Raw genomic sequence first — 26902 nt, 5'->3', positions numbered from 1 at the left:
TATCTCATAATTATGACTTTTTACCTCTTAATTCTGATTTTTGTATCTCTTAATTCTGACTTTTATCTCTTAATTCTGACTATTATCTCTTAATTCTGACTTTATCTTGTAATCAAGACTTTTAATCTCATAATTATGACTTACGGTTACAGTTATAGTGTTTGTCTTTGGGACTGCACCTGTGTGAATGCAAATCCTTTATTTACATTAACCTGACAGTTTGTGGATGCAAATTCTGACTGGAGACTCAGGTAGTCCTAAAAACCACGCAATCACTTAAAAGAAACCCGCGATTTCAGATTAATTTATTAATTTAGCAGATGCTTAACATACATTAAAATTCTCCTCCTCTCAATCAGTCTAATTCTAAACCCTCCTAAAATGTGATAATGGGCAAAGAAGTATCATATTAACTGGATTCTACTTTTTAAGACTTAAAAAGTTTTGACTTTTATTTCATAATTATGGCTTTTTGTAAGTATGATTTACCATGGGAATATTCATTCACCAAGCTTCGTTTTCTTCTTTTATCTTTTCTTCATTGGTGTATCCATATTTTACCACTTCAAGATAGTACAACCTACTAAAAAACATCCACAAATACACAACGAATAACTGTACAACAACATAATAATACTGCTGTTTAGCGAGTAGTTTGGTTTCATCATCCATCCATCTGTCTGTGAGTGGTCTGCATCAGTGTGACTCTCACTGACTTCCTCAGGTGTCTCCTCCCTCCACGTGACTCATATGAAATGAGCTGGGCTCCTTAGCTTTTATCAATCACACAGACTGAGGTCCTGGACCGACCTGAAGCCTCCCTGACAGCTGCATACAGCGGTGAACTGAGCAGGAAGTGTTCCTGTTGAATCATGGAGAGCAGCGGACAGAGCTCACATCCTCCTTCTTCTTCTTCATGGAGTGAATGTTTTGTTATAAGGCGGATCCGCATGATGATCCCTGTTGGTTTCAAGACAAAAATTAAAGAGTTGTGTAAACTGGCCGGACCAGTGGTAAGTAGCCTGGGTCTTATTCTGATCATCAATAATAATCACTAACTCCTCCACCCCCTATACAGTATATACATACATGTACATATATGTATAATTTACTTTTACTTGTACCTGTGATACTTAAGTACATTTAACATCGGATACTTAAAGACTTTAACTTAAATACTATTTGTGTGGGTGACTTTCACTTTTACCAGGGTTAGGGTTAGTATGACTTTTGGATACTTTTTACAACACTGGTTGTATCATAAGATTCTATACTCGTAATAAGTAGTTTAAAAGTCCTGAATGACTTTTCTTAAAAAAATTGTTCTTAAGTACGATACTTGAGTAAAAGTACTTACTACTGGAAGTTACTAATCAACTATTCAATATCTTTTTTTTGTCTCAGTGACTTTCCATTAATTTGTGCTTTTTTCCATCAGATGATGTCCCAGCTCTTGATTTTTGGACTGAGTTTAATTAGTACTGTTTTCTGTGGCCATCTCGGGCGGATCGAGCTGGCAGGAGTGTCTTTGGCCATAGCAGTAAGTAATGTATATTGATGTTCTTACAGGGAAAATTACCAGTTAGGCAACAGAACATAATCCACCAATGTTTGTGTCATCCTCAGGTTATTAATGTTACAGGTATATCTGTTGGAATGGGCTTGGCAGCAGCATGTGATACTCTAGTTTCTCAGGTATGAACCTGTCAGCGTTGTCTTTTAAAAAAGAAATAATAATAAAGATGATGACAAATAAGAAAATACTCTGGTTTCAGACCTTTGGGAGCAATAACCTCCTCGGAGTTGGGGTCGTTCTGCAGCGGGCGGTCCTCATTTTGTTACTGGCATGTTTTCCCTGCTGGGCGATCCTCATTAACACAGAACCCATTCTGCTGGCTGTCAAACAGGAACCAGCAGTGGCCAGGTCAGCTGTGTCAAAATTCACTTCTTCTCATGCTTTAGTTGTTTTTATTTTTCATTATTGCTGATAAAACCAGTATCACTCTTGTTGATATTGATGGAAATTCCCTCTCTAGGTTGGCTCAGCTGTATGTGAAGATCTTTATGCCAGCGCTTCCTGTGAGTATTTCAAACCTCAACATAAAACGGATGTTTTACTTGCTACACTTTGTCCAGTACATGCTGAGATAGGTTATTCTGAGTAATAACAGGTTCTGAAAAAAAAAATACAAATTGATGTCTGTTGTGTCTGAATATATTCATTTTTAATAATGTCTTTTTGGCTCTTTCTAGGCTGTATTCATGTATGCATTACTCGCAAGATACCTGCAAAACCAGGTAAGTCCATAGCCTGTGATTTGCTTCCTGTTATCCACAAGAGTACAGTGGATCAAATATAAAGGAATATTCAGTCAGCCTTTGCATCTTAATGTGAATACACTGTATACTGTCCGAATTAAGATGGCAATGAACTTATAATACATGTGTGTGAAACCATAAACCTCCACTATGCCATCAAGTGATTCCCTTTAGATCTGTTAAACTTTAGAAAAAGTGCAATGTTTGAAACCCATATTGGCTCCTTACCAGGTCTGAAGTTGTCAACCATTGGTTAAAGATATAATATGTAACATTTCAGTATTGAAATGTCTAAAACCACTAGACCTTTGGTATAAAGCTACTACTCACGTGAGTGTATATTCAGCCCAAACAGCCAGATTATATTACTGTACATTAGCCATTAGCTAATGAGCAACAGTATGCCTCAACGTTGTGTGTATCTGTGTGTTTGAATTCAGGTCAGTCTCTCAAGACATACACATATAGACTCATCTCTAGGAGAAGAACCCATCGCAGTTGTCACAGAGTTTTTAAACAGGGGAGTATTGTCTAGTTTGTATAACATGGCGCAGTTAATTATCTTACTCTGCATTCTATTAGCTGTCCATGAAAGAAAACAAACTTATTTTAGACAAGCGCGAGCTACATCACGCTACACAATTAATCTTAATGGTCATGTTGAACTTACACAATATACTGTATCTGCTGTGTAAACAAGATGATATTGAGCAGTACTGTATTAGTAAAAAGTCAAATGTGGTTACAAGTGGAAGTTAAGATAAAGTGACTTTTTAATCGCAAAAGTTAAAAAGTAATCTTCAGCATTACAACACTCAGCAAATGTCTTTTGCTTTGTTTTGATTGAGAGACCCCCAGCGGCAGAATTACATATTGGGAAAATGTGTATAAATCATACGTCTTTGTCTGCTGATGGGACGATGACACATTGGTGGGAAACCAGCCATCTTTATGTTCTAACCTTGCCAATGTCCAATAAGAATAACATGTGGCACTTCTCTTTCAGGGCATCATATGGCCTCAGGTAATCACAGGCATTGTGGTTAATATTCTTAACGCACTTATCAACTACATTTTCCTTTACCAGTTAAATCTGGGAGTAGCGTGAGTATTGCCTATCTGACTCCACATGATTCTTTTAGTAACATCTTTATTGCTGTTATTACATAACCAGTATTGCCCACTTATATTGTCTTTACAGAGGTTCTGCAGCTGCCAACGGCCTTTCCGAGTTCTGCATGGCAGGAATTCTCTACGCTTATATCCTTTGGAAAGGTCTTCATAAGGCCACATGGGGAGGTGAGTACAACATTTGCATTTGAAGATAGTGACCCTGCATACTAAATAATCAGTCTCCAAATGTTCCCCTTAAAATCATGTTGATGGTACAGTGTCTTGTAATAGAGTGAATGGTGTCTCTGTCTCAGCCACTCCACCCCCCTATCACTTGTTTATGCACTATGTAACTTCAGTGAGAGGGTAGGATCACAGCGTTACATACATGTTTACTTCAACGTACAAGTTTTCAACACATAACGTTGTCACATAACACGGTCAACCAAATCCTCCTCTCCACTCTGGTCGAACTTGGCATCGCTGACTCTGCTCTAACTTGGTTCGCATCATACCTGACAAATCGCACCTTTCAGGTCAGGTGGAATGGCTCCTTGTCCAAACCCTGCTTTCTGAAAACTGGTGTCCCTCAAGGCTCAGTACTAGGTCCACTTCTGTTTTCGCTATACACTAGATCACTAGGCTCTGCAATCACATCACATGGATTCTCTTACCACTGTTATGCTGACAGTACCCAACTGTTCCTCTCTTTTCCCCATCCTCCGACACCCACGTTGCGCATCTCGGAATGTCTGGCAGGCATCTCTGCTTGGACAACTGCGCATCACCTCAAGCTCAACCTTAGTAAGACTGAACTCCTCTTCATCCCGGGGAAAAACTGCCCTCACATGGACCTGTCATTCACTGTCGAGGATGTCACAGTATTGCCTTCATCGACTGTGAGGAACCTGGGCGTAATCCTCGACGATGGACTATCCTGCACCCCCAACATCACCCCGGTGGCCCGATCCTGCAGATTTGCCCTGTACAACATCTGCAGGATCCGGTCTTTCCTCACAAAGGACACAATGCAACTCCTGGTCCAAACACTGGTCATCTCCTGCCTGGACTACTGCAACTCACTCTTGGCTGGACTCCCAGCCTCCGCAACTAAACCTTTGCAACGTATCCAGAATGCAGCAGCACGCCTCGTTTTAAATATATCCAAATTCTCCCATGTGACCCCCCTCCTCCCTGACCTCCACTGGCTTCCTGTTGCAGCCCACATCTGATTCAAGACGATGGTGCTGGCCTTCAAGGCCGTCAACAGAACCGCACCCATCTACCTCGAAACACTGGTCAGACCACACGCCCCAGCGCGAGCACTTCGCTCTACTACATTCGCTGGCCGGCTGGTACCGCCATCACTGAGAGCAAACAAAGGTCGCTCAGCAAATATGCAACTCTTCTCTGTTATGATGCCTCAGTGGTGGAACGAACTCCCGACCACTGTCAGGATAGCTGAGTCACTCGCCATATTCCGCAAAAGACTCAAGACTCACTTGTTCAGACTTCACCTCGACCCCGCACAGCATGATAATTAATAATTAAGTTTGTCAAGAGGTTCACAGCTAAACCAATTGACTAACAGAAACTGTTTATTTTTATAAATGTTTATTTAAGGGGAATGATTGTCCACTTATGACTTATTTTTGGTAAAGGTTGAGATCAGTGGACACTGTCCATGGTCTGAGGGTCCATGTAGAGGGTTGAAGACATTCCATTATATGTATATGAGTATGACCTATAAATTATTGTGCATGTTACACTGTGTAAGCATCACTTAAACATAGTTGATAGCTGAATGATTTATTAATTCACTGATTGCCCACACAGGCTGGTCTAAAGAGTGCCTGCAGGGCTGGAGCTCATTCATTCACTTGGCCATCCCCAGCATGGTCATGTTATGCGTTGAGTGGTGGATGTATGAGATCGGAGGTTTTCTGGCAGGTAATGTCAACTTAGCCACTTTATGTTTTCAAAGCATTTGTATGAATTGAGGTTGGTCTGAAATCTAACGCCTGTTTTTGACAGGTCTAATCAGTGAGGTGGAACTTGGAGCTCAGTCAGTTGTATACCAGATGGGATCTATTGCATACATGGTAACTTCCCTCCTGTGAAATAATCTTTCCTCTACCAGAAATTGAATATACATGAAATTGTTATAGTATGAAATTAATCATACAATGTACAGTATGTTAATTTTGTGCTTTTGTTGTTAGTTTCCTTTGGGTTTTAGTATAGCAGGAACAGTAAAAGTTGGAAATGCCTTGGGAGCTGGAGACACTGAGCAGGCCAAGCTGTCTGCTAAACTGTCAACATTCTGTGCAGGTCAGTTTGCTCTTAAACACTATTGTAAAGCTTTATGTTAATATCTCACAAATAATCTGTTCACCCCCATGACGATGGAAAAGTTGGGTCAAGTTTCGCCGTCTACAATACATTTCTGGAGCTACATAACAAAACAGCATTGCAGCATCTTCCAAACAACTGAAGGAGCTGGGGACCTTTTAGAAAAAACAACCAAAAAATATCAAATGGATCTATATATTAGAGCGAAATCCAAGTCTCCAAGATCCTAAATTAATTTGAAAAGACTTTATTTACACCCTTGACGGAGCGTGCTAACACATTTAGCATAGCAACTACAGTTAAGATTTCGGCTTAAAAGTAGAGTATGTAATTTCCGCCACTATGGGGCTCCCGCATCAAATTCTCCCCTGATCCAGACCTGTTTACCGACAGGAGGGGAGCTCTGAGATTACTTTTAAACCTTGTGGATGAGGAGACCTCTGTTGTCTGTATTTATGTCTCGTTACTCCATGTTGAATGCTGGCAGGAGCTGGATGGGAAATGTACTTTATTTCATGGAGATATTAAAGAGAGTAGAGGGGAAAAGAAGAGGAAGAATAGTGAGATGTTGATGAAGGTTCTCAGTCATCCAGGTCATGGTCACACTCTTCTTGTGTGCCATTGCTGGCTAGCGAATAAACAGAAATGATCCCGTGGTCAACCTGGCTTTGCTGATGGTTAATACACTACTACAGTTGTTTAGGAGAACACTGCACAACACTGTTTTGCTGTGAAGCTCCATTAATGTTTTGTAGACTACAAAACTTCACCCGACTTTCCATTGGTATGGGGATGAGTAGGTAATGACTGACTTTTCATTTTTGGGTAAACTGTTCCTTCAAGTTCTCGAACTGCTCCTGCAGAGCCACTCATTGGCCAACAATAGACCGGTCATTCTTTTTGTGAAATGTAATGTATGTCAGCGCATTTACAGTAAAACATAAAGATGGATAATTAAGTGTGTTACTTTTTACCACAGTGTCGGCCTCTGTATGCTTGTCGATTGCAATTGGAAGCCTGAAGGACCATATCTCTTATGTCTTTACATATGATGAGTGAGTATAAGTCTAACATATGTTTTCTTTTCCGATGGTCAGAGAGAGTCAGTGTCAAGTCTCAGAGAGATAACAGGCATCTTAAATGACCTTTTGCCATTAAGTCAGTCATTGCCAGTCCTACACAGTAAAAAGTGAACTTAGATGCATTACGTACTCAATGGCAATTTACTGACTGGCCATTATGTTACAGTACTCAAACGTAACACAAAAATCGAATGAAAGTGTCATTTCTCTCAGTGTCAAACAGTACATTTTGAGTCCCTCCTCTTTCAGACAAATCAGGGAAAGAGTTGCTGATGTCATCACTCTTTATGCTCCATTCGTCCTCCTAGAGGCGGCAGCAGTGAGTACCTCTGCCATTAAGATCCTGTGACACACCCGTGTACTATTGCATCTCTGAAACGTGCTTGTTTTGGTCAAGTCTAACCAAGTCTTTGTCTCTTTGTGTGACTAGGTTGCCTTGGGTGGCGTTATTAGAGGAACAGGTAAACAGAAAGTCGGAGCTGTTTGCAACATTGTGGGATATTATGGAATTGGTATTCCTATCGGAGTGTCGCTGATGTTTGCAGCCAAATTAGGGATCAAGGGTAAGATTTACAGCAGAGATGTTTTTTTACCACTTATTTTAGTTACAGATCCACCACAGCATCAACACTACAGTACTCGCTATTCTTAAAGTAAGATGTAGAACTCTCCATTTCCCTCAGGTCTGTGGACAGGCCTGATTACCTGTGTGTTTCTGCAGTGCACATTTCTGATTTTCTATGTGACAAGATTAAACTGGAAGACAGTGACAGATGAGGTTAGTATTCAGAGGTAAATATTCCTATTCTAAATGGTATAAGGGAACTTCTTTATGGATATATGGTCACATTTTGTTTTTCTTCCAGGCTCAAATCAGAGCAGGAGTGCACGGGGTCTCCAAAGACACAAGTAAGAGAGTTTGTGCAGCAACTAAAGCAATTTCTACTGCCACAGATGAAAAACATGATACATTCTTTCGTAGGAGCCAGTTTAAATGATAAGAAATGTATTTTAATAGTGGTACATTGATATTGCTTAAAAAAGATACATGAAGCATCTTTTAAAGGAAAAGTTCACCCAAAAAATGAAATTCCAGGCATTATCTACTCAGCCTCATGTCGATGGAAAGTTGGGTGAAGTTTTGTTGTCCACAAAACATTTCTGAAACAACAGAAAAGAAAACATTGCAGCATTCTCCTAAACAACTGAAGTAGATGGGGACTTGTTTTAAAACCTAATTAAACAACAGATAAAAAGAGAAAATGGCTCCATACAGCTCATCCAGCTTAATCCAAATTTCCGGAAGCCCTGAGATCCCATACTGATCTGTATCGAATCTGTAGCTGCTAAGCTAAGTTTTTAGTGTGCACCTCGTCTGAGGTGGGTGTATGAGCTCAACTGTGCATCAAGAGTGTAAATAATAGTTTTTCAAATTGGATTTGGATCTCAGGGCATCCAGAGAAGTAGATTATGCTGGACAAGCTGTTTGGAGCCATTTTTTGTTTTTCTGGTTGTTTTTTACGTTTCAAAACAAGTCCCCATATCAATCATTTGTTTAAGAGAATGCTGCAATGCTGTTTTGCTTCAGAATTGTTTTGTAGACTACTAAACTTCACTGAACATCGACATGTGGCTGAGTAGATTACACCTGGATTTTATATTTTTGGATTGATGAAAGTATGTGAAAAGGTCAGTATCACTCTGAAACTCTTCCTTATTTTTCAGAATGAGAGTACAACTTCTTTAACTCAGTGTCAGTGGGACTTTCTCACTTCTCAAACAGAACTCAAGTCATGGTCTCACTTCATCAAACTGAAAGTACACCTACACAGCATGTGAATAACTTGTCAAAGAATAGCTTAATATGAATAACTCATTGTCGACAAATATATCAGCTAGAATCTTTTCATTTTTCCACGTACCAAGAGCTAGTCTGCGAAGCCGGGGGTCAGGATGCCCAGGTCCCCCCCTTCGCCCGCTGCCCGATGTACATAGCACCCGACCCCATCACTCTCCCCTGCGGGTGGTGAGTCCACAGGGGCAGTCACCTCTCTGGTGGGGAAGGAACCGGAGCTGGTGCGGGAGGTAGAGCGGTACCAACTAGATATAGTTGGGCTCACCTCCACGCACAGCACCAGTTCTGGAACCAAACTCCTTGAGAGGGGCTGGACTCTCTCCTTTTCCGGAGTTGCCCAGGGTGAGAGGCGCCAGGCAGGTGTGGGGATACTCACAAGCTCCCGGCTGAGCGCCGCTGTGTTGGAGTTCTCCCCGAGGGACGAGAGGGTCGCCTCATGCTGAAGGCTCTGGACATTGTTGGACTGTCATGGCTGACACGTCTTTTCAGTGTTGTGTGGAGGTCAGGGACGGTACCTTTGGAGTGGCAGACCAGGGTGGTGGTCCCCATTTTCAAAAAGGGGGACCGGAGGGTGTGTTCCAATTATCGGGGTATCACACTGCTCAGCCTCCCTGGGAAAGTTTATTCCAGGGTGCTAGAAAGGAGGGTCCATCCGATCGTCGAACCTCTGATTCAGGAGGAACAATGAGGATTCCGCCCTGGCCGCGGAACAGTAGATCAGCTCTTTACCCTTGCAGGCTTGCTGGGGGGGTCATGGGAGTTTGCCCATCCAGTCTTCATGTGTTTTGTGGACTTGGAGAAGGCCTACGACCGGGTCCCCTGGGGAGTACTGTGGGGGGTACTGAGGGAGTATAGGGTACCGGGGCCGTTGGTACGAGCTATCTGGTCCTTGTACGACCAAAGTGAGAGTTGTGTCCGTATACTCGGCACAAAGTCGAATACGTTTCCAGTGGGTGTTGGACTCCGCCAGGGCTGCCCCTTGTCTCCGATCCTGTTTGTGATATTCATGGACAGGATCTCAAGGCGCAGCCGTGGTGAGGAGAGTGTCCGGTATGGGGACCTCAGAATTGCGTCTTTGCTTTTGCAGATGACGTAGTTCTGTTGACTTCCTCAGCCTGTGACCTCCAGCAGGCATTGGGGCGGTTCGCAGCCAAGTGTGAAGCAGTCGGGATTAGGGTCAGCACCTCTAAGTCTGAGGCCATGGTTCTCTGCTGGAAAACGGTGGATTGCCCCCTCCGGTTGGGGAGTGAGCTCCTGACCCAAGCGAAGGAGTTTAAGTATCTCGGGGTTTTGTTCACGAGTGATGGGAGAATGGAGCATTAGGTGGACAGACGGCTTGGTGCAGCGTCTGCATTGCGGGCGTTGTACCGGGCCGTCGTGGTGAAGAGGGAGCTGAGCCGCAAGGCGAAGCTCTCGATTTACCGGTCCATCTATGTTCCAACCCTCACCTATGGCCACGAGCTTTGGGTAGTGACCGAAAGAACAAGATCGCGGATACAAGCGGCTGAAATGAGTTTCCTCCGTAGGGTGGCTGGGCTCAGCCTTAGGAATAGGGTGAGGAGCTCAGACATCCGGAGGGAGCTCGGAGTAGAGCCGCTGCTCCTTCGCGTCGAGAGTAGCCAGTTGAGGTGGTTCAGGCATCTGATCAGGATGCCTCCTGGCCGCCTCCCCATGGAGTTTTTCCGGGCACGTCCAACTGGGAGGAGACCCCGGGGCAGACCCAGAACTCGCTGGAGAGACTACATATCTCATCTGGCCTGGGAATGCCTCGGGATCCTTCCGGAGGAGCTGGAAAGTGTCGCTGGGGAGAAGGAGGTCTGGAGCTCCCTACTGAGCCTGCTGCCACCGCGACCCGACCCCGGACAAAGCGGATGAAGATGAAGATGAAGATCTTTTAATTCTGACGTCACAATTTAATATTTTCCATTGAAAACATTAGTCACATTTGCATATGTATGTCCAGGTCCCCAACCAGATGATGAAGGGTACTCACTCGACCGAACAGACACCCTTGACCTGGCTGAGACTGAGCGTGGATCAGCAGAAAATCCAGCGAAGAAGCAGCTCTCCGACAGGGAACTGGTGCTGCGTAGGGGCCTGGCTCTGGCTGTCATGCTATTTGTCCTGGCTGTTGGAATCATTATAAACCTGTTGATCACGAACTTGGTCGTATGAACATGAAAAAAAGTCTGTTGTATTAGGTGAAGTACAGAAAGTGAAAATGATCTATGATCAGTGGATTCATCTCAATGCAAAATGTAACTCTTAAGATTTTACATTATATCTGCCAATGATTTGCTCTCAACCACATTCTGTCAAACTCAAGAGAGTTTGACAACGTTTGTATTCAGTACATTAAACAGAAACATTGTGGTTATCTCAGACCGTCAAGGTCAATCTGAAAAAAAAGTGTGTGAAGGAGAGGTATCGCAGGTCCTTCCTTCCTGCTGCTGTTAGACTGTACAACCAGCACTGCTCCCTGTAGACCTCACATGTGCACTGTGCAATAAAAATAAAAAAACAGACAAACAAACAAAAAAAAAAACTCTACACATATCCACATACATTTTGGTTTGCACTAATTGGACAATTTTTAATACCCATATTTATTATTTATTATTTGTATATAACAATACCAAACTGTTTGTACTTACACTGTTCATATTATAAATACCATTTCATATTGTTACAGTTACAGTTAATTCTATTTCTTATCTTCTTATTATATTGTTTATTTTTTACTTTTTATTATTGTTTAGTGTAATACTGTCCTTTGGCTGCTGTGACAAAGAAATTTCCTCATTTGCGGAACAAATAAAGGAATTCTCATTCTGATTCTGATTCTGATCTGTCTCTTCATTTGGGACCAGTGCAGTGGAGAACATTTGTTCAGGAGAATATGTAGTATTGATCCAGTCATGCTTGCTCCCACAGCTAGAAGAGTAACTGCTGCAAACATAGTGAGGCCTCACCTGAGGATGAGCTGTGTGGTGGAGAGATGGCCACCCTTCAGCTGCTGGACCCCATGTCCACCCCGCGTCTCCGGGTTTTCCATCATGGAACTCGGTGATCACTGACATGTAGTCTGCTGGAGCAGCAGCATCTCGGCAGCAGGCAGCAGACTATACATTTCTATAAAAAGACATTTAGATAAATTGTTGCTAATGTTAGGTTTAACAGGCAGCTTACACTCCCATTACTTTCGGTCTGGCTGGCAGCATCTGACAGGGCAGCTGTGCTTAATAATGGCATGTTGGTGTTTCTCTGTGCTCGTTCCACAGCCTGCAATCAAACAGAAACAACCAACTTCCAATTTCTCAAATTCCTGCGTGCAACAAGTCTCTTTTGAAAGCTCAGTTACTGATTCTGAAGAGAATCCAGCTTACCTCCTCTGTAATTCTCTCTCAGTTGAGCTTAATAGCTTAATGACAATGCTGTAGAAAGTGGATTGTATAATGACACAAACGAACAGTCCCAGCCAAAAACCTGACGAGAAAAAGACCAATCAGTCAGTCTGTCAATGCCACAGCCGACTTCACATTAAAGCAAAAACCAAGAATGTCAAATAAAAAAATGTATTTCACCCAGACTCACATACATGATTTTTTCTCCTCAAAAAAAGATCACCTGGAAAAAAAATCACATTAAGCCAACATTTTTTATTACACGTGTTTTCACAGATAAATAAGGAACTTAGAAGATTATCCCTGCAAAAGCTTTTTTCCCACCAGTTCTCAAGTCATAAACACACGACAGAAAACAATTTAGGTCAGACTTAGAAAATGGATCACCAGAAAAACAATGTATTTACTTCCCCCTCGGGGCTTCTGTAATGTTTGGAGAAGACTTCAGGAGTAAGAATGTGAGGCTCTACCATGTAGGTGATGAAAGCCACCATTATCACAGCATGTTGGGCTTCCAACTCATCTTCACTCAGCATTCCTGATTACCATAGTAGAAACAACTTTCATGACTCACACTTTGTCTATGGTTTTATCAAATAAAATGCTTACCAATATCATATATTTAGATTACCTGCAAAGAATCCACCAAATTCATAAACCCACCACTCAAAGCACCTCATTAATACACTGGGAATGGCCAGCTTCATGAAGGAGCCCCACTCCTGCAGCGATTCTACAGACCAGCCTGCAGGGGGAGAGAGAAACTCATTTATGTAGAGAGAATGAACAAAGTGGTCCCTGAGATCACGAGGTCGCAACAAACATCTCCTAAATATAACTGTCCCTCACCTCCCCATGTTGTTTCATGGAGCCTCTTCCACCGAATGTAAGCAAACAGAAAAGCACAGCTGCAAATGTGAGTGAGAGTGTTGGCTGCTGCAGATCCACTGTAAGACATGCACACAGACATGTTCATATGAGCGTGTGTAACCGTTTAATCCAGATTTAAAATGCTGTACTGAGACATGTGAGTACACCTACCTAACACCCAGATCCAGCCAGTAAAGAAAGATGTAGTTTGTCAGCACGTTTGCAATGTTTGCCAAGGCAGCAGTGTACATCTGAGGCAGTATTATACCCTGAGTACACAAACAACAGATGATGTGATTACTGCCACCTCTCCCATAAGTTTATAAAATTCACAAGATGATATACAGTGGGATCATCACAGATAATTGGACCTGGGTTTAGGCCAGCAATGCACCTGGTTCTGCAGGTACGACACTTGAAAATACTACTGCGGTCAAGCCCTCCCTCAGTTATTTTGTGGTGCCTGTATATAGTAGATATTACGGTAATGCAGTGCAAGAACAGAATTCAAAAATAAAAGCACCGACCTATGAACGCAATTTGCAATTTCACATTTATTCAGTCAGTCAGTCTTTTTAGAGGGCTTCAATTTTGAAATTCCACACCAGAACTTCCTGGTATTATCTGAGTGACACTGAGATGGAGCACTATCAGTCTGAAGTGAAATTATTCTGTGGAAACAGGTTGTTTTCCTTTAACGTAAATCTGAATTCATAAGGAAATAGTGGGCTTTAATTTTGAAATTCCTCATCAGACGCTCCTGACATCGTGTTTATTCTTACGTTGGACTAATTATTAACACAATTGAAATGCCATGGCCTCCATCTTCTAAGGCTTCAATGTGATCAGAATTACGATGGTAAAATGAATTAAGTAAATAAATAATCAATGAATGAATCCCTTAAATGCTCAATTAATTATTTAATTAACTAATCGACCAATTAATTCATCAATTCGTTAACAGACTAACTGACTGACTGAATAAATGTGAAATTGCGTTCATAGTTCGGTGCTTTTATTTTGAATTCTGTTCTTGCGCTACGTTACAGTAATATCTACTGGGGGGTTTTCGGAGTGGAGGCGGGCTTGACCGCAGTGTCCAGACGTCCATCCATCAATCTGTCTGTGAGTGGTCTGCATCAGTGTGACTCTCACTGACTTCCTCAGGTGTCTCCTCCCTCCACGTGACTCATATGAAATGAGCTGGGCTCCGTAGCTTTCATCAATCACACAGACTGAGGTCCTGGACCGACCTGAAACCTCCCTGACAGCTGCATACAGCGGTGAACTGAGCAGGAAGTGTTGAATCATGGAGAGCAGCGGACAGGGCTCACATCCTCCTTCTTCTTCATGGAGTGAATGTTTTGTTATAAGGCGGATCCGCATGATGATCCCTGTCGGTTTCAAGACAGAAATTAAAGAGTTGTGTAAACTGGCCGGACCAGTGGTAAGTAGCCTGGGTCTGATGTCCTGTCAGTGTCCTGTCAGTACTGATCAATGAGCTCAGAAAGTTCAATTATCATTTTAAAACTAATTTGGTGAATTACTGAATCTTGCCAGTGGAGGAAGTTGGCTTGGTCAGATACTGACTGTAAGTAGGCCAAAAGTCGTCTATTAATATCACACTGTGGCAAGTGAAAGTCTTGTACTTCAGCTTACTTTTTACTCTACTAACTATATTACATACAATTTCTGCTACTTTATACTTCCACTCCACTCCAGTACTTTTTACTCCATTACATTCAGGCTATTTAACAACTTTAGTTACTTTGCTTTTCTAAATAATTTTATTTAACAGCAATCAGCTGAAACACTGATTCTGATCATCTTCCAGGCCGATAATCAATAATAATCACTAACTCCTCCAACCCCTATACAGTATATACATACATGTACATATATGTATAATTTACTTTTACTTGTACCTGTGATACTTAAGTACATTTAATATCAGATACTTAAAGACTTTAACTTAAATACTATTTGTGTGGGTGACTTTCACTTTTACCAGGGTTAGGGTTAGTATGACTTTTGGATACTTTTTACAACACTGGTCGTATCATAATATTCTATACTCATAATAAGTATTTTAAAAGTATAAAAGTGTTACATTTACATTTACATTTAGGGCATTTAGCAGACGCTTTTGTCCAAAGCGACTTACAGTAAGTACATTTGTCACAAGAAAGAAACCACAACATATCACCTTTGATAAAGTAAGAATGAAAAAAAAATCATCTGAGCATAGCAGCTGTTATTTATCAAGGATACATTAAGAACCTAAGTGCTATGATTTAAGTGCTATGGGTAAGAACATACAAGTGCATATACGGTTTTTGTTTTTTGGTGGTGGTGGGGGGGTTGGTAGGTGAGAGGAAGTCACGCTATGCGGGGTCGAGTTGAAGTCTGAACAAGTGAGTCTTGAGTCTTTTGCGGAAGATGGCGAGTGATTCTGCTGTCGTGAAATTGGTCAGGAGTTTGTTCTACCACTGAGGCACCAGAACAGAGAAGAGTCTTGACTTCACTGAGTAACCTTTGTTTGCTCTCAGCAATGGTGGTACCAGCCGGCCAGCTGATGTAGTGGAGTGAAGTGCTCACGCTGGGGTATGTGGTCTGACCAGTGTTTGGAGAAGGTTGGGTGCAGTTTTGTTGATGGCCTTGAAGGCCAGTACCATCGTCTTGAATCGGAATACGAGTTCAGTTTTATGAAGGTTGAGCTTGAGGTGATGCGCAGATGTTCAAGCGGAGATGCCAGACATTCCGAGATGTGCGTTGCAACGTGAGTGTCGGCGGATGGGGGAAAGAAAGGAACTGTTGGGTGTTGTCTGCATAACAGTGGTAAGAGAATCCATGTGATGTGATTGCAGAGCCTAGTGATCTAGTGTATAGTGAAAACAGAAGTGGTCCTAGTACTGAGCCTTGAGGGACACCAGTTTCCAAAAAGCAGGTATTGGAGAAGGAGCCATTCCACCTGACCTGAAAGGTGCGATTTGTCAGGTATGATGTGAACCAGGTTAGAGCAGAGTCAGCGATGTCAAGTTCTGTTACCATCTCCTGATTGTTTTCTCAATTAATCGATTGAGAGAAATGCCGTAACCATTTGCCGAACAAAACATATTTTATAGCCTAAGCTCTGCATATGTTTACATGCAAAAATATTAATCTGTTAAGTAATCAGTAGCTACTGGAAGTTACTAATCAACTATTCAATATCTTTTTTTTGTCTCAGTGACTTTCCATTCATTTGTGCTTTTTTCCATCAGATGTTGTCCCAGCTCTTGATTTTTGGACTGAGTTTAATTAGTACTGTTTTCTGTGGCCATCTGGGGCGGATCGAGCTGGCAGGAGTGTCTTTGGCCATAGCAGTAAGTAATGTATATTAGGGAAAATTACCAGTTAGGCAACAGATCATAATCCACCAATGTTTGTGTCATCCTCAGGTTATTAATGTTACAGGTATATCTGTTGGAATTGGCTTGGCAGCAGCATGTGATACTCTAGTTTCTCAGGTATGAACCTGTCAGCGTTGTCTTTTAAAAAAGAAATAATAATAAAGATGATGACAAATAAGAAAATACTCTGGTTTCAGACCTTTGGGAGCAATAACCTCCTCGGAGTTGGGGTCGTTCTGCAGCGGGCGGTCCTCATTTTGTTACTGGCATGTTTTCCCTGCTGGGCGATCCTCATTAACACAGAACCCATTCTGCTGGCTGTCAAACAGGAACCAGCGGTGGCCAGGTCAGCTGTGTCAAAATTTACTTCTTCTCATGCTTTAGTTGTTTTTATTTTTCATTATTGCTGATAAAACCAGTATCACTCTTGTTGATATTGATGGAAATTCCCTCTCTAGGTTGGCTCAGCTGTATGTGAAGATCTTTATGCCAGCGCTTCCTGTGAGTATTTCAAACCTCAACATAAAACGGATGTTTTACTTGCTACACTTTGTCCAGTACATGCTGAGATAGGTTATTCTGAGTAATAACAGGTTCTGAAAAAAAAATACAAATTGATGTCTGTTGTGTCTGAATATATTCATTTTTAATAATGTCTTTTTGGCTCTTTCTAGGCTGCATTCATGTATTCATTACTCGCAAGATACCTGCAAAACCAGGTAAGTCCATAGCCTGTGATTTGCTTCCTGTTATCCACAAAAGTACAGTGGATCAAATATAAAGGAATATTCAGTCAGCCTTTGCATCTTAATGTGAATACACTGTATACTGTCCGAATTAAGATGGCAATGAACTTATAATACATGTGTGTGAAACCATAAACCTCCACTATGCCATCAAGTGATTCCCTTTAGATCTGTTAAACTTTAGAAAAAGTGCAATGTTTGAAACCCATATTGGCTCCTTACCAGGTGTCAACCATTGGTTAAAGATATAATATGTAACATTTCAGTATTGAAATGTCTAAAACCACTAGACCTTTGGTATAAAGCTACTACTCATGTGAGTGTATATTCACCCCAAACAGCCAGATTATATTACTGTACATTAGCCATTAGCTAATGAGCAACAGTATGCCTCAACGGTGTGTGCATCTGTGTGTTTGAATTCAGGTCAGTCTCTCAAGACATACACATATAGACTCAGCTCTAGGAGAGGAACCGATCACAGTTGTAACAGAGTTTTTAAACAGGGTAGTATTGTCGAGTTTGTATAACATGGCGCAGTTAGTTATCTTACTTTGCATTCTATTACCTGTCCTTGAAAGAGAACAAAGTGCGAGCTACATCAAGCTACACAATTAATCTTAATGGTCATGCTGAACATACACAATATATCTGCTGTGTAAACAAGATGGTATCAAGTGTAAATTAGTAAAAAGCCAAATGTGGTTACAAGTGGAAGAATACTTTGCGTATTATATGCGTTAAATCAGAGGTTAAAATATTAATCCAAAGAAATCATTAGTAAGGAAGTTTTCGTGTAAAATTGTAACCACAGTCACCAAACTGCTGCAGTCAGGTTGATAAATGGACACTTTTTAATCCCAAAAATTAAAAAGTAATCTTTGAGTTCTCCTCGGCTCTGGATCAGATCAGAATCGATTGTGACTATGGGTGTTGCCAGCTCTGTGCTTTCCACACACAACATTCAGCAAAGGTCTTTTGCTTTGTTTTGATTGAGAGACCCCCAGAATTACACATTGTGAAAATGTGTATAAATCATATGTCTTTGTCTGCTGATGGGACGATGACACATTGGTGGGAAGCCAGCCATCTTTATGTTCTAACCTTGCCAATGTCCAATAAGAATAACATGTGGCACTTCTCTTTCAGGGCATCATATGGCCTCAGGTAATCACAGGCGTTGTGGTTAATATTCTTAACGCACTTATCAACTACATTTTCCTTTACCAGTTAAATCTGGGAGTAGCGTGAGTATTGCCTATCTGACTCCATATGATTCTTTTAGTAACATCTTTATTGCTTTTATTACATAACCAGTATTGCCCACTTATATTGTCTTTACAGAGGTTCTGCAGTTGCCAACGGCCTTTCCGAGTTCTGCATGGCAGGAATTCTCTACGCTTATATCCTTTGGAAAGGTCTTCATAAGGCCACATGGGGAGGTGAGTACAACATTTGCATTTGAAGATAGTGACCCTGCATACTATATAATCAGTCTCCAAATGTTCCCTTAGCATGTGTTAATGAGTTACAGTGAAAAGTCAGAGAGGGACGCTTGTGGTTTAAAGCAACATTATGTAACTTTTTAACCTTAAAATGACAGGCTCAAAATCATGTTCATGGTACAGTGTCTTGTAACAGGGTGAATGGTGTCTCTGTCTCAGCCACTCCGCGCCCCTATCACTTGTTTCTGCACTATGTAACTTCAGTGAGAGGGTAGTATCAAAGCGTTACATACATGTTTACTTCAAGTTTTCAACACATAACATTGTTATGATGTAATGAGTTTTGTTTGTAGTTAGCACCTACATTACATCTGACAAACTGTGACAGACCTGGGATTTGTATTTACGACAGTGGTGTTGCACTCAGAAACTGTGGGAGGCGTCAAATCGCACAAAATGCCAATTTCTACATAATGTTGCTTTAATGAAGTTGTTCAAGAAACTCAGTTTTTGAAAAGATTAAGCAAAGTTTTAAAATAATAAATGTCTATCAATTTACAGTAAGTGCACATTAATGAACATTAGTTAATGCAGTAATAAGCAAATTAAAAAAAAACAACATTTTTTAAGGGTTTGCATGTTAATTAGATAACTAATATTAGTATATGGTTGCTAAAGGATTTAATAAACATGTATGTCATGAGGTTCACAGCTAAACCAATTGAATAACAGAAACTGTTTATTTTTATAAATGTTTATTTAAGGGGAGTGATTGTCCACTTATGACTTATTTTTGGTAAAGGTTGAGATCAGTGGACACTGTCCATGGTCTGAGGGTCCATGTAGAGGGTTGAAGACATTCCATTATATGTATATGAGTATGACCTATAAATTATTGTGCATGTTACACTGTGTAAGCATCACTTAAACATATTTGATTGCTGAATGATTTATTGACTCACTGATTGCCCACACAGGCTGGTCTAAAGAGTGCCTGCAGGACTGGAGCTCATTCATTCACTTGGCCATCCCCAGCATGGTCATGTTATGCGTTGAGTGGTGGATATATGAGATCGGAGGTTTTCTGGCAGGTAATGTCAACTTAGCCACTTTATGTTTTCAAAGCATTTGCACGAATTGAGGTTGGTCTGAAATCTAACGCCTGTTTTTGACAGGTCTAATCAGTGAGGTGGAACTTGGAGCTCAGTCAATTGTATACCAGATGGGATCTATTGCATTCATGGTAACTTCCCTCCTGTGAAATAATCTTTCCTCTACCAGAAATTGAATATACATGAAATTGTTATAGTATGAAATTAATCATACAATGTACAGTATGTTAATTTTGTGCTTTTGTTGTTAGTTTCCTTTGGGTTTTAGTATAGCAGGAACAGTAAAAGTTGGAAATGCCTTGGGAGCTGGAGACACTGAGCAGGCCAAGCTGTCTGCTAAACTGTCAACATTCTGTGCAGGTCAGTTTGCTCTTAAACACTATTGTAAAGCTTTATGTTAATATCTCACAAATAATCTGTTCACCCCCATGACGATGGAAAAGTTGGGTCAAGTTTCGCCGTCTACAATACATTTCTGGAGCTACATAACAAAACAGCATTGCAGCATCTTCCAAACAACTGAAGGAGCTGGGGACCTTTTAGAAAAAACAACCAAAAAATATCAAATGGATCTATATATTAGAGCGAAATCCAAGTCTCCAAGATCCTAAATTAATTTGAAAAGACTTTATTTACACCCTTGACGGAGCGTGCTAACACATTTAGCATAGCAACTACAGTTAAGATTTCGGCTTAAAAGTAGAGTATGTAATTTCCGCCACTATGGGGCTCCCGCATCGAATTCTCCCCTGATCCAGACCTGTTTACCGACAGGAGGGGAGCTCTGAGATTACTTTTAAACCTTGTGGATGAGGAGACCTCTGTTGTCTGTATTTATGTCTCGTTACTCCATGTTGAATGCTGGCAGGAGCTGGATGGGAAATGTACTTTATTTCATGGAGATATTAAAGAGAGTAGAGGGGAAAAGAAGAGGAAGAATAGTGAGATGTTGATGAAGGTTCTCAGTCATCCAGGTCATGGTCACACTCTTCTTGTGTGCCATTGCTGGCTAGCGAATAAACAGAAATGATCCCGTGGTCAACCTGGCTTTGCTGATGGTTAATACACTACTACAGTTGTTTAGGAGAACACTGCACAACACTGTTTTGCTGTGAAGCTCCATTAATGTTTTGTAGACTACAAAACTTCACCCGACTCTCCATTGGTATGGGGATGAGTAGGTAATGACTGACTTTTCATTTTTGGGTAAAAACTTCAAGTTCTCGAACTGCTCCTGCAGAGCCACTCATTGGCCAACAATAGACCGGTCATTCTTTTTGTGAAATATAGTGTATGTCAGCGCATTTACAGTAAAACATAAAGATGGATAATTAAGTGTGTTACTTTTTACCACAGTGTCGGCCTCTGTATGCTTGTCGATTGCAATTGGAAGCCTGAAAGACCATATCTCTTATGTCTTTACATATGATGAGTGAGTATAAGTCTAACATATGTTTTCTTTTCCCATGGTCAGAGAGAGTCAGTGTCAAGTCTCAGAGAGATAACAGGCGTCTTAAATGACCTTTCGCCATTATGTTAGTCATTGCCTGTCCTACACAGTAAACAGTGAACTTTGCTACATAATCTGTTACATATTAACTCAAGGTAAATGATCTGACAGCTGAGCTCAGTCATGCTGAGATGCATTACATACTTAATGGCCAGTCAGTATTGCCATTAGTACTGCCAGTACTGACTGGCCATTATGTTACAGTACTCAAACGTAACACAAAAATCGAATGAAAGTGTCATTTCTCTCAGTGTCAAACAGTACATTTTGAGTCCCTCCTCTTTCAGACAAATCAGGGAAAGAGTTGCAGATGTCATCACTCTTTATGCTCCATTCGTCCTCCTAGAGGCAGCAGGAGTGAGTACCTCTGCCATTAAGATCCCGTGACACACCCATGTATTATTGCATCTCTGAAACATGCTTGTTTTGGTCAAGTCTAACCAAGTCTTTGTCTCTTTGTGTGACTAGGTTGCCTTGGGTGGCATTATAAGAGGAGCAGGTAAACAGACAGTCGGAGCTGTTTGCAACATTGTGGGATATTATGGAATTGGTTTTCCTATCGGAGTGTCGCTGATGTTTGCAGCCAAATTAGGGATCATGGGTAAGATTTACAGCAGAGATGGTTTTTTACCACTTATTTTAGTTACAGATCCACCACGGCATCAACACTACAGTACTCGCTATTCTTAAAGTAAGATGTAGAACTCTGCATTTCCCTCAGGTCTGTGGACAGGCCTGTTTACCTGTGTGTTTCTGCAGTGCACATTTCTGATTTTCTATGTGACTAGATTAAACTGGAAGACAGTGACAGATGAGGTTAGTATTCAGAGGTAAATATTCCTATTCTAAATGGTATAAGGGAACTTCTTTATGGATACATGGTCACATTTTGTTTTTCTTCCAGGCTCAAATCAGAGCAGGAGTGCATGGGGTCTCCAAAGACACAAGTAAGAGAGTTTGTGCAGCAACTAAGGCAATTTATAATGCCACAGATGAAAAACATGATACATTCTTTCGCAGGAGCCAGTTTAAATGATAAAAAATGTAGTTTAATAGTGAATATGAAAAATGATACATGGAGCATCTTTTAAAAGGAAAAGTTCATCCAAAAATTCCAGGCATTATCTACTCAGCATCATGTCAATGGAAGATTGGGTGAATCGTCGTCATCCACAAAACATTTCTGCAGCAATAGAAAATAAAACATTGCAGCATTCTCCTTGTTACGCCCCTGGTCTAGGGGAACCCAAGACATAACATGATTTGTGTCTCCCCATTTTTTCCACTGCCAAGAAAGCCAGTGTCACAGAGGAGTCACGTTCAAAGTAGCATTTATTTTTCTTCAGAGGGGGAACAAGGCCAACACAACAAACAAAATAATCTGCTTACCCCTAACTTCCTGCCACAGATCAAAAATATAAACAAAAGGCAGAATCTCAGGGAGTGGAAGATTGGTGGAGAGGGAGATTGCAGTCAGCCGGCGATTCAAAAAGGGCTCCTCTCCTCCCTCTGACCAATCCTGTGTCAGCAATCAAGCTGAGCAAGCCAATCAGCAGGTCCAACCTGTTCACAATCAGAAACACACACACACTCAGAGAGAGACTGCTCACACACAACAATGAGGACAGATCAGCAGCAAATACAAACATAATAATGACTCAGGGTCATAACACTCCTAAACAACTGAAGCAGATGGGGACTTGTTTTAAAGACTGATTAAACAACAGATAACAACAGAAAATGGCTCCAAGCTCGTCCAGCTTAATCCAAATTTCCGGAAGCCCTGAGATCCCATACTGATTTGAAGATATGTTATTTACTCATGTTTTTAAGCTGAAATCTGTATCGAATCTGTAGCTGCTGAGCGCACCTTGTCTGAGGTGGGTGTATGAGCTCAACTGTGCATCGAGAGTGTAAATAATTGTTTTTCAAATTGATTTGGATCTCAGGGCATCCAGAGAAGTAGATTACACTGGACAAGTAGTTTGGAGCCATTTTTTGTTTTTGTTTTTCTGGTTGTTCTTTAACGTTTCAAAACTAGTCCCCATATCAATCATTTGTTTAAGAGAATGTTGCAATGCTGTTTCACTGTGTTGCATCAGAATTGTTTTGTAGACTGCTAAACTTCACTGTACATCGACATGAGGCTGAGTAGATAACGCCTGGACTTTTGTTTTTGGATTGATGAAAGTGTGTGAAAAGGTCAGTATCACTCTGAAGCCTTCCTTATTTTTCATAATGAGAGTATAACTTCTTTAACTCAGTGTCAGTGGGACTTTCTCACTTCTCAAACAGAACCCAAGTCATGGTCTCACTTCAGGTCTTTATTAATGCATCAAACTGAAAGTACACTTATACAACATGTGAATAACTTGTCAAAGAATAGCTAAATGTGAACAACTCATTGTCGACAAAAATATCAGCTAGAATATTTTAATTTTGAGGTCACAATTTAATATTTTCCATTAAAAACATTAGTCATATTTGCATATGTATGTCCAGGTCCCCAACCAGATGATGAAGGGTACTCACTCGACCAAACAGACACCCTTGACCTGGCTGAAACTGAGCATGGATCAGCAGAAAATCCAGCGAAGAAGCAGCTCTCCGACAGGGAACTGGTGCTGCGTAGGGGCCTGGCTCTGGCTGTCATGCTATTTGTCCTGGCTGTTGGAATCATTATAAACCTGTTGATCACGAACTTGGTCACATGAACATGAAAAAAAGTCGATTGTATTCAGTGAAGTATCTCCCTATCTGCCAGTGCTCTGTGTGATGCAGATGCATGGCAGGATGTCACGGCAGGACATGCAGACAAAGGGAACAAGAGCAGGTGAACAGAAAGTACAGAAAGTGAAAATGATCTATGATCAGTGGATTCATCTCAATGCAAAATGTAACTCTAAGATTTTACAGTGAATCTGCCAATGATTTACTCTCAACCACATTCTGTCAAACTCAAGAGAGTTTGACAACATTTGTATTCAGTACATTAAACAGAAACATTGTGGTTATCTCGGACCGTCAAGGTCAATCTGTCTCTTCATTTGGGACCAGCGCAGTGGAGAACATTTGTTCAGGAGAATATGTAGTATTGATCCAGTCCGAAGTAAAGTTGGCCTCTGAAGGCTAAATCTCTGGCTGGGGCACAAGGAAGTGCACGCTTGCTCCCACGGCCAGAAGACTAACTGCTGCAAACATAGTGAGGCCTCGCCTGAGGATGAGCTGTGTGGTGGAGAGACGGCCACCCTTCAGCTGCTGGACCCCATGTCCACCCTGCATCTCTGGGTTCCCATCATGGAACTCGGTGGTCACTGACATGTAGCCGTCCGCTGACTTGGGAAAAAGATTTGTTAGTCATATGGAAAGCAAACAGTGCAAAAACACGATAGAAGAATATACATTTCTATAAAAAGACTTTTAGATGAATTGTTGCTGATGTTAGGTTTAGCAGGCAGCTTACACTCCCATTACTTTCGGTCTGGCTGGCAGCATCTGACAGGGCAGCTGTGCTTAATAATGGCATGTTGGTGTTTCTCTGCGCTCGTTCCACAGCCTGCAATCAAGGAGAAACAACCAACTTCCAATTTCTCAAATTCCTGCGTGCAACAAGTCTCTTTTGAAAGCTCAGTTACTGATTCTGAAGAGAATCCAGCTTACCTCCTCTGTAATTCTCTCCCAGTTGAGCTTAAAAATGACAATGATGTAGAAAGTGGATTGTATAATGACACAAACGAGCAGTCCCAGCCAAAAACCTGCCGAGAAAAAGACCAATCAGTCAGTCTGTCAATGCCACAGCTTCACATTAAAACTAAACAAAAACAAAGAGTGTCCCTTCACGCAATTACCTAAAACTCTCAGTTTGGCACCAAACATTAAAGTAACGCCCAGTGAAAGTCCTATGCCGTAGTATCCAATGAAATTGGCCACAGCTGGAATCTTCTGTTTGCCCGTGCCCAAGAAGATGCCCGTGCACACACACTAGGATGAAACAGACACATCTCTTATTATCATGCACTCCTGCTCCCTTGACCACCATGTGGTAACTAATTAATTGACTTTGATGGAAATCATTCTATTGCTTTTGATTGAATAATGCAAATATATTTGTTGTGCTAACAAGAAGAAACTGATGTAAGACTCACCACAAAACCATCAAAGAACTGAAGGAAACAGTAAGCAGTCATCAAGTGTGAGACCAGACCCACAATCTTCCTGAAATAAAGTTAAATAATTAAGCCTGAGGCAATATTTGTATGTAGCAACAACTTTAAATATCATAGAGAATCAAAGATATTAAATTGTGAGTGACTCACTTATCAGAGGTGAAGATGAAGCCAATCACTGATTTAGTAGAGCCGAGGACAAGACCTTCAACAACTGTCAAGCTACCTGGGAAAGAGAAGCTATGAATTACTGCCTGTGTTTAAATGCACACTAGTATCTTCTTTGAGTCTTTCGATCATATATTCGGGATGTGGTGTTTGCAGAGAACATAAAAAACTGGCTTTTTGGATTTTTGATCTGCTTCAGATGTTTCTTGGTTTCCATTAGCCAATATGTTCTGCACCAACAAACAATATTCAGAAACCAGTGCATGGTGTTTACATGCTACATTATCTTTTGGAGTCTCCAGGGACGGTAGCATATCAGGGATTTCTCAAAGAGAGCATTTACATGGGCATTAGTATCCTGGTTTTGGATCATATTCAGGAAATGCCCTCCAAGGGAAAAAGTTTGGGCACCCTTGCTGCATATGCACAAAACACAACCAGGATACTCCAAAAATTAGATCAGAAGCAGGATACTAGTGTGCAATACAATATCTACAATACCAAAAAACTTTTTTTTTTACTGACCTGCAACAGTAAGCGACAACTTGGTGAGGATCGCCCTGGCAGTGTCTCCTGCACCGAGGGCGTTACCCACACGGGCACACGCTGCAGCTTGAACACCATAAGGGAACTATGGATTAAAAAAATGTACAAATAGGAAAAGATTAGAATATATTCAGAATGCATGAAGAGCTTGCTCCTGATAATGTTTGAAAGCTAAATAGCAGCTTTAATTTGTGAAAGTTGTTTTTTTAGCTAATCTGAGACATGTACCTGCAAAGAATCCACCAAATTTATAAACCCACCACTCAAAGCACCTCATTAATACACTGGGAATGGCCAGTTTCATGAAGGAGCCCCAGTCCTGCAGCGATTCTACAGACCAGCCTGCAGGGGGAGAGAGAAACTCATTTATGTAGAGAGAATGAACAAAGTGGTCCCTGAGATCACGAGGTCGCAACAAACATCTCCTAAATATAACTGTCCCTCACCTCCCCATGTTGTTTCATGGAGCCTCTTCCACCGAATGTAAGCAAACAGAAAAGCACAGCTGTAAATGTGAGTGAGCGTGTTGGCTGCTGCAGATCCACTGTAAGACATGCACACAGACATGTTCATATGAGTATGTGGAACCGTTTAATCCAGATTTAAAATGCTGTACAGAGACATGTGAGTATACCTACCTAACACCCAGATCCAGCCAGTAAAGAAAGATGTAGTTTGTCAGCACGTTTGCAATGTTTGCCAAGGCAGCAGTGTACATCTGAGGCAGTATTATACCCTGAGTACACAAACAACAGATGATGTGATTACTGCCACCTCTCCCATAAGTTTATAAAATTCACAAGATGATACACAGTGGGATCA

The 26902-nt window shown here is 41.2% G+C and overlaps 3 protein-coding genes across 3 annotated transcripts; 2 read left to right on the top strand and 1 right to left on the bottom strand.

The window, feature by feature from the left end:
• The first annotated feature begins 953 nt into the window (after positions 1-953).
• Positions 954-11370, top strand: LOC140992284 (multidrug and toxin extrusion protein 1-like). Its single transcript, XM_073462592.1, has 17 exons — positions 954-1013; positions 1439-1540; positions 1627-1695; positions 1776-1924; positions 2037-2079; positions 2254-2298; positions 3326-3423; positions 3521-3618; positions 5269-5382; positions 5467-5534; positions 5655-5763; positions 6764-6839; positions 7116-7185; positions 7297-7429; positions 7550-7644; positions 7733-7775; positions 10685-11370. The coding sequence occupies exons 1-17, from the start codon at positions 954-956 to the stop codon at positions 10894-10896; spliced, it is 1584 nt and encodes a 527-aa protein (XP_073318693.1). The 3' UTR covers positions 10897-11370.
• A 2789-nt stretch (positions 11371-14159) lies between these two features.
• On the top strand, positions 14160-24214 carry LOC141008164 (multidrug and toxin extrusion protein 1-like). The gene is made up of 17 exons (XM_073480414.1): positions 14160-14442; positions 16259-16360; positions 16436-16504; positions 16585-16733; positions 16846-16888; positions 17062-17106; positions 18283-18380; positions 18478-18575; positions 19556-19669; positions 19754-19821; positions 19942-20050; positions 21047-21122; positions 21488-21557; positions 21669-21801; positions 21922-22016; positions 22105-22147; positions 23703-24214. Exons 1-17 carry the CDS (start codon positions 14305-14307, stop codon positions 23912-23914), a joined length of 1662 nt encoding a protein of 553 aa, XP_073336515.1. The 5' UTR covers positions 14160-14304; the 3' UTR covers positions 23915-24214.
• On the bottom strand, positions 24199-26803 carry LOC141008185 (multidrug and toxin extrusion protein 1-like). Its single transcript, XM_073480436.1, has 10 exons — positions 26719-26803; positions 26527-26624; positions 26309-26422; positions 26060-26165; positions 25517-25592; positions 25346-25415; positions 25049-25181; positions 24861-24955; positions 24664-24756; positions 24199-24536 (listed from the first exon to the last, which is right to left on the bottom strand). The coding sequence occupies exons 6-10, from the start codon at positions 25385-25387 to the stop codon at positions 24330-24332; spliced, it is 570 nt and encodes a 189-aa protein (XP_073336537.1). The 5' UTR covers positions 25388-25415; positions 25517-25592; positions 26060-26165; positions 26309-26422; positions 26527-26624; positions 26719-26803; the 3' UTR covers positions 24199-24329.
• Positions 26804-26902: the final 99 nt, after the last annotated feature.

Source organism: Pagrus major, chromosome 2 (assembly GCF_040436345.1).
Source record: "Pagrus major chromosome 2, Pma_NU_1.0".
Classification (NCBI taxonomy): domain Eukaryota; kingdom Metazoa; phylum Chordata; class Actinopteri; order Spariformes; family Sparidae; genus Pagrus; species Pagrus major.
This window is presented reverse-complemented; position numbering and strand designations above follow the sequence as displayed.

Coding starts and splice junctions, on each gene's coding strand:
- LOC140992284 (XM_073462592.1), top strand. CDS start 954: ATGATCCCTGTTGGTTTCAAGACAAAAATTAAAGAGTTGTGTAAACTG. Junction 5,383..5,466: donor GATCGGAGGTTTTCTGGCAG/GTAATGTCAACT, acceptor TGTTTTTGACAG/GTCTAATCAGTGAGGTGGAA. Junction 7,430..7,549: donor AGCCAAATTAGGGATCAAGG/GTAAGATTTACA, acceptor CATTTCCCTCAG/GTCTGTGGACAGGCCTGATT.
- LOC141008185 (XM_073480436.1), bottom strand. CDS start 25,387: ATGACTGCTTACTGTTTCCTTCAGTTCTTTGATGGTTTTGTG. Junction 24,757..24,860: donor GGGAGAGAATTACAGAGGAG/GTAAGCTGGATT, acceptor CCTTGATTGCAG/GCTGTGGAACGAGCGCAGAG. Junction 24,537..24,663: donor AGACCGAAAGTAATGGGAGT/GTAAGCTGCCTG, acceptor CTTTTTCCCAAG/TCAGCGGACGGCTACATGTC.
- LOC141008164 (XM_073480414.1), top strand. CDS start 14,305: ATGGAGAGCAGCGGACAGGGCTCACATCCTCCTTCTTCTTCATGGAGT. Junction 16,361..16,435: donor GAGTGTCTTTGGCCATAGCA/GTAAGTAATGTA, acceptor TGTCATCCTCAG/GTTATTAATGTTACAGGTAT. Junction 18,576..19,555: donor TCATAAGGCCACATGGGGAG/GTGAGTACAACA, acceptor TTGCCCACACAG/GCTGGTCTAAAGAGTGCCTG.